The sequence below is a fragment of the Oryza glaberrima genome, chromosome 5 (assembly GCF_000147395.1).
Source record: "Oryza glaberrima chromosome 5, OglaRS2, whole genome shotgun sequence".
Classification (NCBI taxonomy): domain Eukaryota; kingdom Viridiplantae; phylum Streptophyta; class Magnoliopsida; order Poales; family Poaceae; genus Oryza; species Oryza glaberrima.
This window is the reverse complement of record NC_068330.1, coordinates 22,553,922-22,572,732: the sequence shown is the minus strand read 5'-3', so window position 1 is coordinate 22,572,732 and position 18,811 is coordinate 22,553,922. Positions and strand designations below refer to the sequence as shown.

The window sequence follows — 18,811 nt, the reverse complement described above, 5'->3', positions numbered from 1 at the left end:
GCGCCAGAGTGGCTGGCGCCGTCATCCAACGGGACGGCGCCAGCCTCTCTGGCGCCGTCCTCCTGCCACCGTGGCGCACGCGAACCGACGTGGCAGGAGGAGGGCGCCAGCCATGCTGGCGCCGCCCCAGGGAGGAGGGCGCCAGCATGGCTGGCGCCGCCGCCTCCATTCCTGTTTCTCTGTATGGAGTTGCAACGGTATTATTTTTATTTTATTTTTTTCGGATGTTTTTTCACACTCAGGATCACGATACAACCAACCACAAAAAAAATTTGAACTCGAACTACCACTTAGCTAAGTTTGAAAATATCTAGCATACCACTTAGTCTACTTTGCACCTTCACTAAAATTAGACGATAACTCCTTTAGTAAAACCCTTTGATCAGCATGTTAAACATAATACACTCTACCACTATATGAAATTACTTAATCTAATTCAAAATATAACCACATGAAATGACATATATAAGTTAAACAGTACATAGAGATGCAATTTTTTATTTTTATTTCATTTTTTTGATATTTTTTTCACACTTAGAAGAACATAGGAACCAACCGTATAAAAAATAAACTCAAAAGGACAAAATATATGACATGTAGAATTTTCCAAAACTCTACCGAAACGGACAAAATATGTCATCTATTAAAATAAGCGTAACTTTCTCATACGGACTCGGAATCAGGCAAATAATATATGCACGGACATCTACAGAAAAAGTTACATCCAATTCTCCCTAGCTTTGCCGGGTTCGGCGATATTAAAACCTCCAAATTCCGCTTGCAAGATTGTGTTTTCGAGGAGAGAAGTTTTTCGGTAGAGCTTTGGAAAATTCCATATGCCACATATTTCGTCCGTTTGAGTTTATTTTTTACATGGTTGGTTCCTGTGAGTTCCTAAGTGTGAAAAAATATCAAAAAAATAAAATAAAAATAAAAAAGTTGCACATCTCTCTCCTCTGCACTAGTTCGGAGAGAGATGAGAGGAGAGGAAAAATTCTACATGTCACATATTACGTCCATTTGAGTTCAATTTTTCTATGGTTGGTTCTTGTGTGTCCCTAAGCGTGAAAAAAATATCAAACAAATAAAACAAAAATAAAAAATTTCGGGGGGGGGGGGCGCTAGCCACTCTGGCGCACTCCCCCTAGCCACCTCAGCATCGCCCCGCCACGTCGGCAGGGGGACGACACCAAAGAGGCTGGCGCCGTCCTGTTGAACGACGGCGCCAGCCACTCTGGCGCCCCAAAAAGGACCATTTTTGGGATAAGTTTTTCTAGGGGTCTATTTACGAAATAAGTTTTTCAAAAGGACCAAAATGTGAAAAATCCAGCCCAAAACGATGCACGCGTACGTCGTGTAGAGATCGCCGGGACAGAGAGAAGCAAGAGAGATTGGCCTTTTGGTTGGTTAATCTGTCGGAGAAGCGAGCGAACGAGGCTGCGTTGCGAGAGCGGTGGAATGCGGCAGACGTGGGGGGCAGACGTGTGGCTCGCTCCCGGAAAATGTGGCGCGGCCTCGTCCGTCCTGATCGATCAGGCGAGATGACGACCCCGTGTGTCGGTGTGTGTCGTCCCCGACCGCCGCCGGGTTTGTGGCGGGAGCCACGGGTGTTTCATCAACTATTACATACAAAAACCAGCCGGCCTGCGACTACGCTAAGTAAATCAAAGTGGTAACAGTGTGTTTAAGAGGAGAATGGAGATTGAGAATTAATATACGTACGTACATGAAACGAGGTGAAATAATAATTATTTTAGACCTTAAAATTAGATTAACACGAATTTTTAGAGAAACTTTTTTAATTGTGTTTTTTTTTTCAAAAAATACAATGTTTAACAGACCGGGAAAAATATTTAATGTACATTGTTAGACTTTGTGTGAGCCTTACATATTTCTTGGCTTCGTACCACTTACAACCGTGTTTTAGATTTATATCTTGTAGTACTCCCCAGTATGATAAATTATTGTGGATTATTGCTATGAATTTTTACTTTATTATAATAATATATTAACTTTTTTTAAATAAAAAACTTAACAGTAGCTTAGAATATATGGTCTATAGGCTTAGTTATTTTCTTCAACTTCCTCATTTTCCGTCAGCACGTTTTTAAAACTATTAAATGGTGTTTTTTTTTGCAAAAATATCTATACAGATGTTGTTTGAAAAATTCAAATAAATATATTTTTTCAAGTTTGTAATTATTAATACTTAATTACTCATGTGCTAGAGAGTTTTCTCGTTTCATGTACGCTGAAAATCTATCTCCAACTTGAGAAAAAGAACTCAGCCAGCACAACACATTCAATTTTTTTAACGGAAAACAGTACAACAGTGCCTTTTCATTGAATAGATCAGGAGAAAATACAACCCATAAGGGTAAAGAAAAGAAACTAGGAGGTATACACTATACAATATGCGGAACAAGATCGCGTAATCTTTTAGCCCCTGCTAGAGCCCAGAGACTAGCCTCCTCCTTGATCCGTGTTAGGAGAAAGCCTGTTGCCGCCTCTTTGTGGTCGAAGATCCACCGGTTCCTCTCCTTCCAGATTTCCCAACATTCAATTTTTTTATAAAATATATATTAGACACAAAAAAAATAATCCTCATAATATAATATATTGAAGTAGCTGAAAAAATCCGACACTCTATCCTAGGCCTGTTTAGTCCGCGAAATGAAAATTTTTGGGTGTCACATTGGATGTTTGACCGGATGTCGGAAGAGATTTTCAGACGCGAATGAAAAAACTAATTTCATCACTCGCATGGAAACCGCGAGACGAATCTTTTGAGCCTAATTAATCCATCATTAGCTCATGTGGATTACTGTAGCACGTATGGCTAATCATGGACTAATTAGGCTCAAAAGATTCGTCTCATGATTTTCCCCTTAACTGTGTAATTAGTTTTTCTTTTAATATATATTTAATGCTCCATGTATGCGTCCAAAGATTCGATGTGATGTTTTTAGAAAAAACTTTTGAAGAACTAAACGGGGCCAAAAAAAAAAAATCCAAAATACAATGCTTTTTGTTGTCTCCGGTGGTGACGGCTGGTCAAGGAATCTTGGGTACAGATGACTGACGCGAGCCAGCGAGCAGCGATAGCGGCGAATATGATACTCGTAGATTTTACGAGCACGTGGACCTTCTCAGGACAGGTGTGGACCGTGTGGTTCGCAATGGCAATAGGTACGTGCGATCGGTTTCTGGGCCACGTTTTGTGGGCTACGACGACGACCTCGATCGCTGCTGCTCATCGATCTTCTTACCAGGCCATGTCTTTCTGTCTCCCAGTTTGCTCCTATTGCTGGATATTTGCAGCATGGGAGATGTATAGTATATATACCTGAAAACGACAGCGAGAAATGTGAAATGCAGTAAGCTGTTTCTGTCTGTGTTACTCGTGCGTAGAACAGCAGTTTGGGCAGGTGCAAAACCGTGCCGGATGAGAGCTCACGGGACAAAGAGTGGAGTGGCCACTTGTTTCATGGAAAATGGAGTATCTGGTAATGGAAATCGATGAAGTCGACATTTGACAAGCAGGTGGACTGCTACGATGACTTATGTGAAACGATGAGAAACGAGTAGTGCATATACTATATTATTAGATTAAAAAAAGAGAGAGAAAAGGCTTCATTACCATTTTCTTCAGAAAAGTGGGCTGACAGGCCCATTTATCGGCCCATCCTAGGTCACCTTCATCAAAGTTGTGGTGGCCTAAGGTATCATCAAGAAAAGGAATTACTCAAGGAAACATAGATGCTTACAATACATGCACACTCACCTCTATAAGCGCATTCGAAAGCATATCGCACATACTCACCCTATAAGTACCTTTGAAATACTAAGTGGACATATTTTGATATTCACGAAGTCACTACAAGTGTCTATGAAAATGCTACCTATCACTAAAGGAATAATCATTCATAAATACAAGCATTGGTACGGAGTCTAAGACTTGAACCTAAATGGACAGGTTCCATCACAAGAAACCTAACCAACTGAGCTACATCCACTTGGCTAATATGTTTTTCTTAACCTATCAGTAGGCTTGTAATAAGTCATATTCCTAACACAGAACATATGCACACGATGTTGTATACGGTTCATCTGACATTCTGACCCATAACGAAATTGATCAGGAAATGATCATTCTAAATTATTACTACTTTAGTAAATGCATTACCTTCATCTTTTTTAAAAAAAATCAAATTCTAAAAATAAACGCAGACAAGTGTTTATAATTGGACTTTTTATTGGGACAGAGAAAATAGTCCTTCTCCTTATTCGCTAGGGAAAATGATCATACTGTTTGCTATCGAATAAACTGGGACTACCTGTACTTGCAGTTGGTTACTGGGAGTCATCTGGGACATTACGAATCGATCAGTACTGTTCCTAGATCTAGGCTAGTGGATGCCTGGATGGAGCAGAGTTACTTCTAGTAGCAGCAAAAAGAAGCAATACACCTCTTCACCTCTACCATGGCGGCGCAATGAATTCGCGTGGTCAGAATCTACGGGCGGTGATCGATCGATCTACCAACCAGATCGATTTGTGACGACGCCGCTGCTACTTGCATGGATGCATTGCATGTGGGGTGTGTGTCCTCCTCTCCTTTGACAGATCGATATCCATCTTTTTTTCCTATTCTGCAGCTAGCTCACAAGTCTGTCAGGTTTGATGTCTTGCACAGTTGCGTTGGTCGATTGATCGATCGAGTATTTATTGGAGTGGAGCTAGCTAGCAATAACTTAACTATGGAAAACGGAAGAAGATTCAGTAAGCTCGACGGGAATTGTCGGCGAGTTATTAGCTAGGGAATTTGTCGATCGGTCGCTGAGATCATGTTTTTTTCTTCCGGTCAGTGAGAAATTCTGACTGAAAGTCTGAAACCATTCATGTCGTCTCACCAGCTACTACCAGCACTCCAGCAGTAAAGGAACTGGAAATCCCCAGCTTGGAAGTTAGAACCTGTGTAACAAGCGGGCCGTGTTCTTGTTCTTTGTTCTTTTTTTTTTTTGAACGGATTGTTCTTTGTTCTTCACAAAATGCTCGTGGGTCAGCAGCAACTTAACACCCAGCTGCCAACTTCCAACCTCATGCATGCATTGGCAGTGTTTTGCATGTTGCCATTTTTTATTTTCCAGGAGATGCGCAGTGAAGCCAATCTCCATTATTACTACTACTGAAGTAAAAGTCTCTTCAGTGAAATACCTGTACTTTGGGTGTGCTCGAACGTAATTTACACTCAACCTGTATGTGCTTCATAGTTAATTAATTGGCGACATTACGGTTCCAGAATTTCCAGAATCCAGATGCTGATTGGTAAACCAGGCCTCATGTACGGATTTGCGTAAATACTTTACATTTGTACATACATCTCCGTCATAAAATAAATTTACTTTTGTATATGAATCTGAATATAGCTATAGGGGGTGTTTAGATCTAGGGGTATAAAGTTTTGGCGTGTCACATCAGGTATTATATAGATTGTCGCATGGGGTGTTTGGGCAGTAATAAAAAAACTAATTATATAATCCGTCAGTAAACCGCAAGACAAATTTATTAAGCCTAATTAATCCGTCATTAGCAAACGTTTACTGTAGCACCATATTATCAAATCATGAAGCAATTAGGGTTAAAAGATTTGTCTCGTAAATTAGTCGCAATCTGTACAATTAGTTATTTTTAGCCTATATTCTTAAAAGATTTGTCTCGTAAATTAGTCGCAATCTGTACAATTAGTTATTTTTAGCCCATATTTAATACTTTATACATGTGTCCAAACGTTTGATATAATAGGGTGTAAAAATTTTTGCACGGGAACTAAAAAGGCCGTAGTTGGCGTATGTTCAAATGAAATCTGAATAGTGTTAACTAGCTAGTACTAGCAGACACTGCCAGTGATGTACTGAATTGTGTGAACTGTTGTTCGATCGATCAATCAGCCAGGTCGTAAGCTTGCAATTCACACATGGTACAGTGCCCGCGCCGCGTGGAAGTTAATGCTCGGCCCAATGGCGACTAGCTTGCAAAGAGCCCAATAATTAAAATCCAATCCATTTTTCGCTGCTGCTGATGCGGCCTGATTTAATTCAATCCTACTCCATTGGAGCCAGGAGACGATCGACTTATATATAAATGAAACACGTTGTGTCGCATTCTATCTATCTCACACTGCTCTTAGTGATAGTGGCAGTGTCAGCGTACGTGTCTCGTCGTCGTCGGAATTAATGGCGGGTGCTTGGCGGCGGTGGCCGGTGGTGGTGGCGGCGGCGGTCGTGCTGGCCGTGGCGGCGCCGGTGCAGGCGGCGCCGCAGGTGCCGTGCTACTTCGTGTTCGGGGACTCGCTGGTGGACAACGGCAACAACAACGACATCGTGTCGCTGGCCCGCGCCAACTACCCGCCCTACGGCATCGACTTCGCCGGCGGCGCCGCCACCGGCCGCTTCAGCAACGGCCTCACCACCGTCGACGTCATCTGTAAGCTTAGCTACTTCCTCCGTTTCGATTTATAAGACATTTTAACTTTAGTCAAAGTTAAACTGTTTCAACTTTAACTAAATTTATAGAAAAAAATAGTAACATTTTTAACTCAAGATAAATTTATTATAAAAATATATCCAATTATTGATTTAATAAAACTAATTTAGTATTATAAATATTAATATGTTTATTTATAAACTTAGTTAAACTTAAAAAAAGTTTGACTTTTTTAGAAAAACAGTTTGACCATAACCAAAATCAAAACGTCTTGCACGTGATGACATAGTACATGGCGCTGATCACAATGCGCGCGCGCGCGTGTGGTGTGCAGCTAAGCTTCTGGGGTTCGAGGACTTCATCCCGCCGTTCGCCGGCGCGAGCAGCGACCAGCTGCTGACCGGCGTGAACTTCGCGTCGGCGGCGGCGGGGATCCGGGAGGAGACCGGGCAGCAGCTGGGGGCGCGGATCAGCTTCAGCGGGCAGGTGCAGAACTACCAGTCGGCGGTGCAGCAGCTGGTGAGCATCCTCGGCGACGAGGACACGGCGGCGGCGCACCTGAGCCAGTGCATCTTCACCGTCGGGATGGGCAGCAACGACTACCTCAACAACTACTTCATGCCGGCGTTCTACAACACCGGCAGCCAGTACACGCCGGAGCAGTACGCCGACGACCTCGCCGCCCGGTACGCGCAGCTCCTCCGCGCCATGTACAGCAACGGCGCCAGGAAGGTGGCGCTCGTCGGCGTCGGCCAGGTCGGGTGCAGCCCCAACGAGCTCGCCCAGCAGAGCGCCAATGGCGTCACCTGCGTCGAGCGGATCAACAGCGCCATCAGGATCTTCAACCAGAAGCTCGTCGGCCTCGTCGACCAGTTCAACACCCTCCCCGGCGCACACTTCACCTACATCAACATCTACGGCATCTTCGACGACATCCTCGGTGCACCCGGATCCCACGGTAGGACCGACCAATACACCTCAAAAAAGCTCATAATCAAAATCGTTTCACCGCATACACACAAGGGTTTGAATTTTCAGTTCGAAATTTCGGACCCCACCGGCAAGCACAAATCTACCCTGAAACTTCAGACTTTTTAAAAATATCTATGAATTTGGTAAACTTTTATTCAAATTCAGTCAAAAATATGTTAAAATTTCAAATAATTTCATGCAAAAACACCAAAATTCAAAAAAATTCCAAATTTTGGCAACCACCGAATTTCAGTGGTTACCGAAATCGCAAACCGTCACCGATTGACCGATCAAACCAGTTCAACCTAAAAGCTCGTGAAGTCGTCTAGTCACGTGCACTGGAGACGTGCACCGGTCGGTTACCGACCGGCCTACCCAGTTCGACCTAAAAGCTTAGCTTAGCTTAGCTTAGCGGAGAAATATTTTGTTTGGGCAGGTTTGAAGGTGACGAACCAGGGGTGCTGTGGGGTGGGGAGGAACAACGGTCAGGTGACGTGCCTGCCGTTCCAGACGCCGTGCGCCAACAGGCACGAGTACGCCTTCTGGGACGCGTTCCACCCGACGGAGGCGGCCAACGTACTCGTCGGCCAGAGGACGTACAGCGCGCGGCTGCAGTCCGACGTGCACCCGGTGGATCTCCGCACTCTCGCGAGCCTCTAATTAAGCTCGATCACATGGCCAAAAAATTGCTTATATATAGTTATATGGCAATTGCCAAATAACATTATAGGTATCATGGATTTTTTTTTACTACAATGTACAACGACGTGTAGTAGATTCTTTTGAGATCACAGTTATTATATTGTTCTTCCAGTGTTCGGTTAGTTTGGTAAGGATGTGTAATTGGTACCTGAATATCTCATTTTGCCTTGAACACATGTACCGGGGTTTAGAAAACTATGTGATTATCACGGGCTATCACGTGCAGTAATCTTATCAATTTTCGAAACAACGGTAACCAAGATAACCGTCAAACCATGAGGTGGTGGTAACCCTACCTAAAAAGGTATGGTAAACTCTGCATGTACCTAGCTTCACATGACCACAACATTCACTCGTTACTCGAGAAGAACAGTTAAGGCACAGCTCATGATTAGGTATTACTAGAAATTTAGTAGGAGTAAATGTAAAAAAGAAAAGAAATTTAGTAGGAGTACGTACTAGAGTGCAAGGCAATGCGACCAACCGATTCAAGTGAAGAATAACATGTTTGATAAATACGAGTGGTCCTTTCAGGTAAAGGCCATATACGGCCCAACTAGTTTAGGCCATTTCTCTGTTTCCTGAAGGCTTCACGAGGTTTGTACGAGAGATCAAGAAAGGAAATTGATTACAGAAATGCAAGAGGAAAAAAGTGCTGCACGGCATATGAAGTGCATTACTATCTGGCATGCTCGTCATAGGATTGCTTGTTGTGAAGTAATTAATGCAGTCCATAATGAACATACTCAGAAACTACCACATGCATTGATGCATATACCATCATTTTCCCCTTGTGAACGCCTGAGAATTCTCATGTATTCCTTTGCACATACCTGTCATGAGCCGAAACTATGATTTGTTTTCGGCAACACTGGTTTCAGGTTGTACCGCAAATGAAGTTCCTTCTCATCACTCACAAATTTCTTCAGACTCTGCAAATTTCTTCGTCTCTCTTCTTTGATGTGCCTACTGCGTGAGCATCATCCTCCACTACAAAAGTTTTAATCGAATGCAAAGGCCATGACTCCTCTTGGCCCAAGGTAGCAGTAGGACTAGCACCTGGCTCAAGTATATGCTTCGCTCCAGATCTCAACTTAACAGGTAGAATTGTTCTTACCCGATTGACAGAATCAGACCACGCGATCTGCGTATCGTTGTTTAAAAGTTGAACATCCACTTCAGAATCTTTGCTGAGACAAACAGGCAGTTGTGCATCTGGTCTAGACCCACACAATCCCAGCCTTTCTTCTTGAAGTGGTAACAGATTTAGGTCCTTTCCTACTGCTATGAAAGATTTTCTTGGTTTCAGGAACACATCATCCTCTACTGCTGGCCTTTTGAAACCTCTGTTCAATTGTTCAGAATTATCATGATTTGATGTTATCGGAGTCTGCTGCATGCTCCTATTGTCTTTGAGATCACCAGGAGCACAATTTTTGCTTGCCTGATCAGACAAGGCAATTGATGGATAAAATGGAGGAACAGATCCATGAGGCTGTGCGTCTTCACTGCTGTAAACATGAGAAGATGTAACTGAAGGGGGCAATGGACGGAGGGAGGTAAACTTTGTTGGAGTTGTCAAACCAGGACTGCTCTGAACAGCGTAACCAGACAAAAAAGATGATATTGGAGTCCTCTGTGTTACGTTTTGCCGTGGAAAATAAGCGAACTGAGAACATGCTGGCCTTATTTCCACTAAGTTGCTAAAGTTATGCTTTGGACTGTAAGATGGCACTGTTGCAGCAGTTTTACTCTGTCTGAGGTGCATAGTACCAAGGAGCTGGGGTTCAGAAGCACCAAGAATATGGTTTTCCACATGGAGTTGCTGCTGCCATGGCTCAGACTCATTGTGCCTGCTCACTGGGTTAACATACAGCTTATTTTGAACAGCTAGATGAGGTTGTTGATAGCGATCACTTGTTCTGAAACTATAGGAATCAAGACCACACCTTAGTTCAGCTTCCGGAACAGAAGAAAAACGTGATGGATGTTCCACCCCTCCATTTGAATTTCTCAATGTGCTAGGAGGCTCAACACGCGTACCATGAAACAACTGAGAAAAAGCTTTTGCGGACGTACCATGATCTTCATCTCTACTTTGTTTACTTGGACAAGGATTCTTGTTATCTAGACCTCTGAATTGGTTACTGCTGGTTCCAAGAGTGAAGTTTTTGCCCATCAGGCGCACTGTTGTTTCAGGAGCTGGCTGGGAGTTCTGCTCATAATGCTGACTAGGAAAGCAATTTTGCATCTCTAGTGGCTTATGTGTTTGATTACCTTGTCCCGTGAATGCAGGGCAAAAGCATCCCACTGAAAGCTCTTGCTGGTTGCTGTATGGATCATTATTGCTAGGAACTGCATAACCATGTACCTCCATTCTTTCAGAACTTGGTGACTGTCTGAAACCCATACCATATGCAGCTGATGCTGTAGGAGAATGATAAGGCTCTGACTGAAAATCAAATGTATCTACTGCACAAAATTGTGGTCCTTGATAGCTGCTTTTTAAATGGGCATAATCCACGCAAGTTTCAGGTGTGATAAAGGCTGGAAATGCTGAAGGTCTTACGTAATCCCCTCCCGGAAATTGTCTCTTAAACATCCCATTAGGATCGATTGTGCCACTAGGATGAAGCTTGACAAATTCACCATGTGAATTAAGAGGAAGCCCCTGATAGTCTTCACTATGCATGTTCCTGCATGCAGATACACAATTTGGAGTTTGTGCATCGGTTGATTTGTTTGATCCTGCAGAAGAGCTTATGCTGTTCACCATGTCTTTCGATCTAATAAGCCTAGGATGAAGTGCTGTCAACCTTTCCTGAAGCATTTTGCTTCTGTTCCCATCATTTACACGGAGAGAAGCAACAAAACAAGAACTTGAAGGTTCAGGCAGTTGTCGCCTAATAAGATCGCTTGATCTCGCCTTGACTGCTAAACTAGCACCAACAGATGATCCGTGGTATTTATGATGATTTTCTTCTGCTTGAAATCCAACATGAACATTTGAGCCTTCATTCGGAATAGAGCCCACACCAGCAAAGTTTTGGGGAAGGACCTGACCTGATAGGACAGCTGAATTAATAGAGTTCAAACAGCTACCACTACTGGATATCTCTAAGCAATGATTCAGATCCACTGGATTGGCCAATATAGTTTTCTCTTTTGATTTAGTAAGCAGAACAGTAGAGCTGGTATCCTCCTCAACACTATCCACGATAGCACCTGCTCGTTGATACGAGAACTGTGGTTCATATGTACTGCAGTGATTGTCACCTCCCTGAGATTTACCATCCTTGTAGTGTTGTTGGGATGTTTGTAACAACTGTGATTTCTCTGTGCCATCTCCAAGTTGGGAGTCTGTCCTTCCAAGTATGTCATTGTCATCAGAAAAGGTAACACGCTTTGGTTTGAGTAAAGACTTTGATGGAGACATAACATCTGTGTTTTTTAGTAGTGTGCCCACTCCTGTTTTCAAATGTTTCTTAAGAATGCTTTGAACATGACAGCTACTCTTTGCAGTCTTCTGGCTGCTTAAAGTTGTTGTTTTGTTTCCCTTCATGCTTTTCTTTTCCAATGGAACTCCTTTTTTCTTGCTAAGAGATTTTTTCTTCTGCTTTTGTATGGCATTTTGAAACAACTGCGACATACTAGCTGAGGTGACTTTTGTCTTGCTACTTTTCCCCTGAAATGAACAAACAAGCACAGATCATCATGGAGATGTAGTTCAGCACAACAGTGTATTCCCTCTGGTCAAAAGTATTTGGCGTTTAGGACAAGATTTGGTCAAACTTTTAAAATTCCGGCCATCAATAATTTCTCCAATCCATAGTTTAAAAACAAACAGAATTATATACGTAGATTTACCTCAAAAAATATTAGATTTTATAAACTTACTCTAATATAAAGTTGATGGTTGGAATTTCAAAAGTTTGATCAAATCCTGTCCTAACCGTCAAATATTTATGATCGCAGGGAGTACTAAACAAGCCTAGTAGCAACAGAAGAAAACTGTGAAAATGGGAGTCACCAGATAGTAACATATATAGAAATTCAGATATTGCCATTACAAGCAGTACAATGCTTGAGTGAATTTAAAACAGGATCAAAGCATTGGAATATCAAGACAGATAAAGGCGACAAGAATCTGATAGCCACTTGTCCACTCTAGCTAAAATGTAAGGTGACAACAAGGACATCTAAGCAGGACCTCCAACTTTAGCTAAACTGCAGTTCGGTACATGAAACCTACAGCCTAGCTAAACTACTGGTTTAGCCAATCAACCGCCCACGAGTGTAGGATTGTGCAAGCACATTCAACAGAGACCCACATCAACTTTTAGTTGTGATTCCTCAGTGTTATATTCCCAGAAAGTCATTGTGTTATAATCCATCACTTCTCTCATGGCTTCGATAAGTACAACGTTAGTAAGCATACCTTGAACTTCTCAGAATGCAAAGCCTGTTTTATTTGCAGCTAAATGATAAGAGCAAGAAACATTCATGCCTCTCAGGGTGTTGTATTGAGTAGTACTCCCTCCGTTTAATATCATAAGTTGATTTGGCTTTTTTCCTAATCAAACCTTTTTTAGGTTTGACTTTTTTAGGTTATAAAAAAAGTTTAGCAACATCTATAAAACCAAATATAGCATTGGATATATTTTGATAATATGTTTGTTTTATGTTAGAAACGTTGCTATATTTTTCTACAAACTTAATCAAAATTAAAAAAAAAGTTTGACTAAAAGAGTCAAAACGATATATAATATAAAACGGATGGAGTAGCAAACAATCTATAGAGATACTAAACATTATTAGGAAATTAACTGAAGTAGGTAATGCAATGTGGTATGAAACCTTACTTTTTTTCTGACGCCGATCTCAACTAGAACCTTCTGCTTCCTGAACCCCTTCTTCTTCGCCGCCTCAACCCCGACCGCCGGCGGGTCCCCCTTGTCGAGCTTCCTCCTGACACGCTTCCCCCTCCCGAGCCCCTCGTCGGCGGCGGCGACGACCTTGGGCACGGCGGCGAAGAGCTCGACGATGGAGCGCTTCCGCCGCTTGGCCGCCAGCCTCCGCTCCTCCTCCCCTTCCTCCTCGGCCAGCGCGGCGGCCTCGTCCCCCCACCACCGGAACCCCCTCACCTCCATCGGCGGCAGCGCCCCCGCCTTCCCCGCGAACGGCCAGCATCTCCCCCCTTCGTCCGCCGCCCCCGCCCGCGCCCGCGCCGCGTACCCCCTTCAGAAAAAAAAAAAACACAACAAAAAAAACCGCACACGAGGTCAGTGCGCCACCCCCACCCCACCCCGGCCGCGCAATGCGGGGCGTCCGGGCAATGCAGTAGCACGCGCGTGTACCGGATGGAGAATGGCACGCCGGCGGCGGCCATCGCGAGAGGAAAGCGACGCGACGCGACGCGACGCGCGGCGCGGCTGCTGCTGCTGCTTGTCGCTGCAAGCGACGCACGCAGGCACAGTAGTAGCGCGGTGTGTGTGTAGAGTGAGATGATGGCGAGGGTGCGGTGGTGGGGTTGGCATGAGGGGGGGCGCGCCGTGTGCGCGGTGGGCCGGGAGGGAGAGGAGAGGGAGAGGCACCTGCCGGCCTGACACCGCTGCTCGCGCTTTTACACCGTGGACGGATCAGGTTGTCATGGCTGGATTGACGGGGGGCGTGGTGGGGCCACAGTAAAAACAGGCAACGGCACAAAACTGGAGTCAAAAAAGTTTACTCCATCCAAAACAAAAAATACTTAATTTTTTTTTAAAAAAAATTTAACCCTAGACACATGTATGTCCAGATTCAAACTTCAGATTGATTTTTTTTTGGACGGAAGAAGTACTTGCTTACCCATTTTGTCCCAGAATATTCAAAATTTGATGTAATACTCCCTCCATTCTAATATAAGCACATCTATTATAAAATTTAACATACCCTAGTACGTACTTATATTGGGACGAAGTATAGTGCAACGAATATAGACAAACCTATATTCAGATTTATTGTACTATATTATATCATATTCCATCCTAGGTTGTTCTATTTTGGGAAAGTCCAAAATAATTTAATTTAGTACGAAATGTGACATATTCGTATGAATTTAGACATATTATGATATGTTACACCCCGTATTATATGAACTTATTCTAGAATAGAGAGAGTATAAGGCATTTTAGTTATGATTCTATTTTACTCGCAGTAGACACACACATCAATATACACGTAGCATCGCACTCATATATTCAGCAAATACGCTCTTTAACACACGCTCTCAGAGAGACGGGAACCATCGGCATATCATTAATCTCACTAAAATCCAGTTGAAAGTCTACATGTATGTGCGTAATAGTCGTGGTCATTAAAATTTGAACCCTGGTGGCTGAAATTATGCAGCCACGACTCCACCACATCATTATTGTTTCCTTTTTAGCCGAGATTTTTGACAACATACGAAACCAGCTAAGCTAACAATTAGCATGCGATTAATCATATATTAATTATTACTAGAAAAATGCCCGTGCGTTGCAACGAGTGAAGTCTATTTTAATCTTATTGTTATATGGTTTAGTTAAGATGAAATTTATTGTGGGAGTTCGCTTGGATATATATACTTTTAGGAAATCATGAGATGCAGTTATGAATCCGATTGTCTCAAGTTAGCATGTGAGTTCTTTTAAACATATTTTTTATATGATTCCTTCTGTATTACCAAAAGTGAACAATCTTAAAAACGGACTCAAATACAGATAAGTATTTCCAAAAGCAAATAAACTTTAAAACCAACTCATACACGGATGACGTACCAAAATACTGGCAAAAACATATTCAATTTTTATAATAGTAGAGATAGAGAAGAGATATAGATTAAAACCGACTCAAACACGGATGACGAACCACGGAAACATCTTCAATTTTTATAATCGACTCAAACACGGATGACGGACTGCGGAAACATCTTCAATTTTTATAATAGTAGATATATACTTAAAAATAGATTTATTTGATTCTTTTAAGAAACTTATGTATAGAAAACTTTTACGTAAAACACACCTTTAACAATTTGGGAACACATGCTTACGGAGAATGAGTAAGTAACCATTTCAAATAGTTGTTTAGAACTCAACCTAAGAAGATGGATTAACTAATACTCACCCAACCCTTTCAGATCCGTAATACTATGTAGTTGTCTCTGTCCTATATATGAAGTTGTTATGTTCTGGGGTGGAGGTGGTAGTTGTAATTGGTTAAGATGAGAGAGTAGATGAAAAAAAAAAAAAGAAACGGTTGTGATCGGTTGAGAAGAGAAACTATTTGAAGTAGTTACTTTCTCCATGTACAAATATAAGGGATTTTGACATCTTCTATTTGTCTTCCCAACTATCCCTCATTTAATATAGGTGCATGTTAGTCTTATCTCTTAATCCTTAGGGCATATTACGAATTTCAACCCATATAAATAGAAAAATAGGAAAAGTGAAGGAACAGTAATACATGCACCCAACAATCGAAGAAAGTTTTTCAAGAGGTTTGATTTGATGTAAAATTTTGTATGTTTCTTTCTACAGCTTGTAGGAAAAAAATCTTTGGTTTTCCTTTAGTTCATTTCTACAAACTGAGTGAACACTTATAGAAGTCAATTCTTAGGAATTTTAATCATTTGTTTTTCCTACAAACTGAACAAGCACTTTACCTCTCTAAAAGAGCCTAAAGTCCCTTATATTTGTGTATGGACGGAGTATATTTTGGATAAAATTTAAACACTAAGGCCCTCTAAAATAGAGGATTGACAAAGGATTTTTGGAGCATTCAATTCCTTTGATTTTTTTTTCCGATGGACCCTTTTATTCATACGAAAGTGATAGGAAATTTTCCATAGAGTTTGCATTCATATGGTTAATTTCATAGGAAAATACATCTTGGAAACTTTCCTTCAGTTTATTTCTCTCTTCCTATTTACAGTGTTTTCAATTTATGTAGGATTAAAGAAACATGCTACTTCAATTCAATTCCTATGTCTTTTCTGTTTTCTCTGTTTTTCGTATAAAAAGGTCTTAAAAGTAGCTAATACCTCTAGCAACCTATCATGTGTACCCGCTTACCTTGGTGCACACATGCACTCGCACGACATAGACCATTTGATCTCCATCGGACGGATGCAATGCAAGGGAATGTCTTTTGATAAAACCTCCCGCACATACACTAGTAATTTTTTAAATAGACCCTTGATTCCTTTTCTCTTGTCGTGTTCGGTCCTTTCCCAAATATCCCCAAAATCAGTCCGGCCACTGGCAAAGCCATGATTTAGACTTGAGGGGTGGGGTGGGGGGGGGGGGGCAACTTAAATGAAGATCCATGGAAAAAAAATATCATCACAATATATGTAAAATTTAAGTATGTAACGTTACGTGGATAGTAAATCATATAAATTGTTTGGGTATACAAAAGAATATTTATATGGCTATTATTTTTAATTTGCTCGTACTTTATTTTTAAATATTTTTGTATCCTAAATTAAAGTGGAGAGGTAAATCAAATTAGCACTTATGAAGAAATGGACATTAGCAGTTACCATTAATATGCTGATATTACAAAATACTTCATCATAATTTCTTAAAGAACTTTTCAAATCAATAATAGTATTTAATTCATTTGTTTGTCCTCGAATAATTGTACTAGGCTTAGTTTTATCCATAGAATAGGTTCGTAGAAATCGTGCTTGAAATCACATTGGATTTGAATAATATCCATACAATAGGCTTCATGTATATAGGGATGGCAATTTTGCCCATGGGTCCGGGTATCCGCGGGTACCGGACCCAATGGGCACGGGCGTGGGTGTGATTTTTTACCTGTGGACATGCCCGCCTGAGACCCGTAGACATCGTGAGCAACAGTCGGGTTTTATTTTTTACATGTGGGTAACCCATGCCCGACCCGATACATATATATGTATTAGCTAATTTCGACTTATCTCTTAATTCTTATACCCCTTTCTCTTGGTTCATTTGTGATACTAACTAATAATAAGTTCTGATGTAATTTAAATTATTGTTGATAACTGATAATTTGGTAAATTGTTGATTTTATTTCTCTTTGTTAAATTATATATCTTTCGAGTTATTATTCTTGTAAGATCCATTGGGTACCCGACGGATATACCCGTGCCCGTCGGGCATGGGTACGGGCACAGAGTTTTGCCCGCTAACCCTAGTGGGTAGGATTTGGGCGGGCGACGACGGGCATGGGATTCGAGCATGGTTTTGCTCTACCTGTGTCCGACCTGACCCGTTGCCATCCCTACATGTATAGGTTCTAAAAAGGTAAAAATAATGAGGACTGCTATATCATGGGGCCCTGTCCAAACGAGATGATACCGACTATGTATTTTAGATAATATTTACGAGGTACCACCAGGTAATACCCGATAGGTATTGCTGCTACCTATTAGTACCAGATGTTGATATCACCTGATACTCGTGGATACCAGTACGATATTGATAAGTAGAGTACCAAACTTAAGCTAGTGCTCGGGGCAGCTCAAGGACAGCGAGTAGGTTCGACTGGTCTGAGAGGAGAAACCAGGAGACGAAGAGGACATCGTTGTGTCGATGACAACGAGGAGCCTCCACTGCATGCTCCGCGTACTCCTTGCAACCTGAGGTTGCTCGACGCATGATCTCCACCAGCTGCCGAAGAAGTCTGTCACTAGCATTGTGCAAGGAGACGATGCTTCAGGGCATGTACAATGATATCCACAAGCAACTGTGATCTTAAGATGCCACGTAGGATGAAACCACGTAAAGGTCACACCACCCACAGTGGAAACCACTCCAAAACGTATTTTGGATGTCAGCCCCTATCTATTTATATGTCAGCCCTTGTATTATCAAACCTATTGTAATTTTATATTTTGAACCCTATATAACCAAAAGAAGTATATATACACCCCTAAACAACTTGGGACCCATTGTTAGCCTCTTCCCATCCCCCTCTATTTTTTATTCCCCTCTCTCTCTCTTCGATTTCTTCTCCACCGAGGCACCGACAGCTTCGCTCGGTTCTCTTCTCCTCTCCCCTCCCCTCGCCGCCCTCTCTTTTCCCTTTGCCTTCGGCGGCAGATCGACGCCGCTCGAGTTCTGGCGGGGGCGGATCTAGCGAAGGCGGGGAGCAGCGGTGGCGGCGGCTCGCTCGGATCTGGCGGCGACGGCCACAATGCGGCAGCGGTTCCTCGACACCGCCGTCCTCCTCCCCCCGCGACGGCGCGGCAAGCTCGCCAACGGCGTGGCGAGCTTGGCGGCGGCGGCAGCGGTGGCGGCATATCTGGCGACGATGACCACGGCGGCTACGGTGGATCTGGCGAGGCGACGACGACCACGGCACGGGGGGACCGGACGAGGCAACGCGCGGGGCTCTGACGCCTCCAACGCGAGGCTTCGGCTTGTGGCTTCGCGGCTCCCGAGCCCAGGCGCGACGCTTGAACTGGTTCCTCTGCAAGCTCAATGACAGCCTGCGAGACCACTTAAACATGTGCCAGCTCGGCTTGGCTCAGACGTAGAGGTTTGAAACCACAGGCCAGTGTCACGCATTGTACACGGCCTTATCTACAAGTTAGTCCGGGTGGCCTGAGGGAAGATACGGTTAGGAGGCGAGAAGG

The 18,811-nt window shown here is 42.7% G+C and overlaps 2 protein-coding genes across 2 annotated transcripts; one reads left to right on the top strand and one right to left on the bottom strand.

Annotated features, from left to right (window-relative positions):
• Positions 1-6,221: 6,221 nt before the first annotated feature.
• Positions 6,222-8,541, top strand: LOC127773632 (GDSL esterase/lipase At5g45670-like). Its single transcript, XM_052299766.1, has 3 exons — positions 6,222-6,486; positions 6,821-7,444; positions 7,895-8,541. The coding sequence occupies exons 1-3, from the start codon at positions 6,237-6,239 to the stop codon at positions 8,116-8,118; spliced, it is 1,098 nt and encodes a 365-aa protein (XP_052155726.1). The 5' UTR covers positions 6,222-6,236; the 3' UTR covers positions 8,119-8,541.
• A 204-nt stretch (positions 8,542-8,745) lies between these two features.
• On the bottom strand, positions 8,746-13,967 carry LOC127773630 (uncharacterized). The gene is made up of 3 exons (XM_052299765.1): positions 13,518-13,967; positions 13,023-13,398; positions 8,746-11,845 (listed from the first exon to the last, which is right to left on the bottom strand). The coding sequence occupies exons 1-3, from the start codon at positions 13,547-13,549 to the stop codon at positions 9,086-9,088; spliced, it is 3,168 nt and encodes a 1,055-aa protein (XP_052155725.1). The 5' UTR covers positions 13,550-13,967; the 3' UTR covers positions 8,746-9,085.
• Between the last annotated feature and the right edge of the window lie 4,844 nt (positions 13,968-18,811).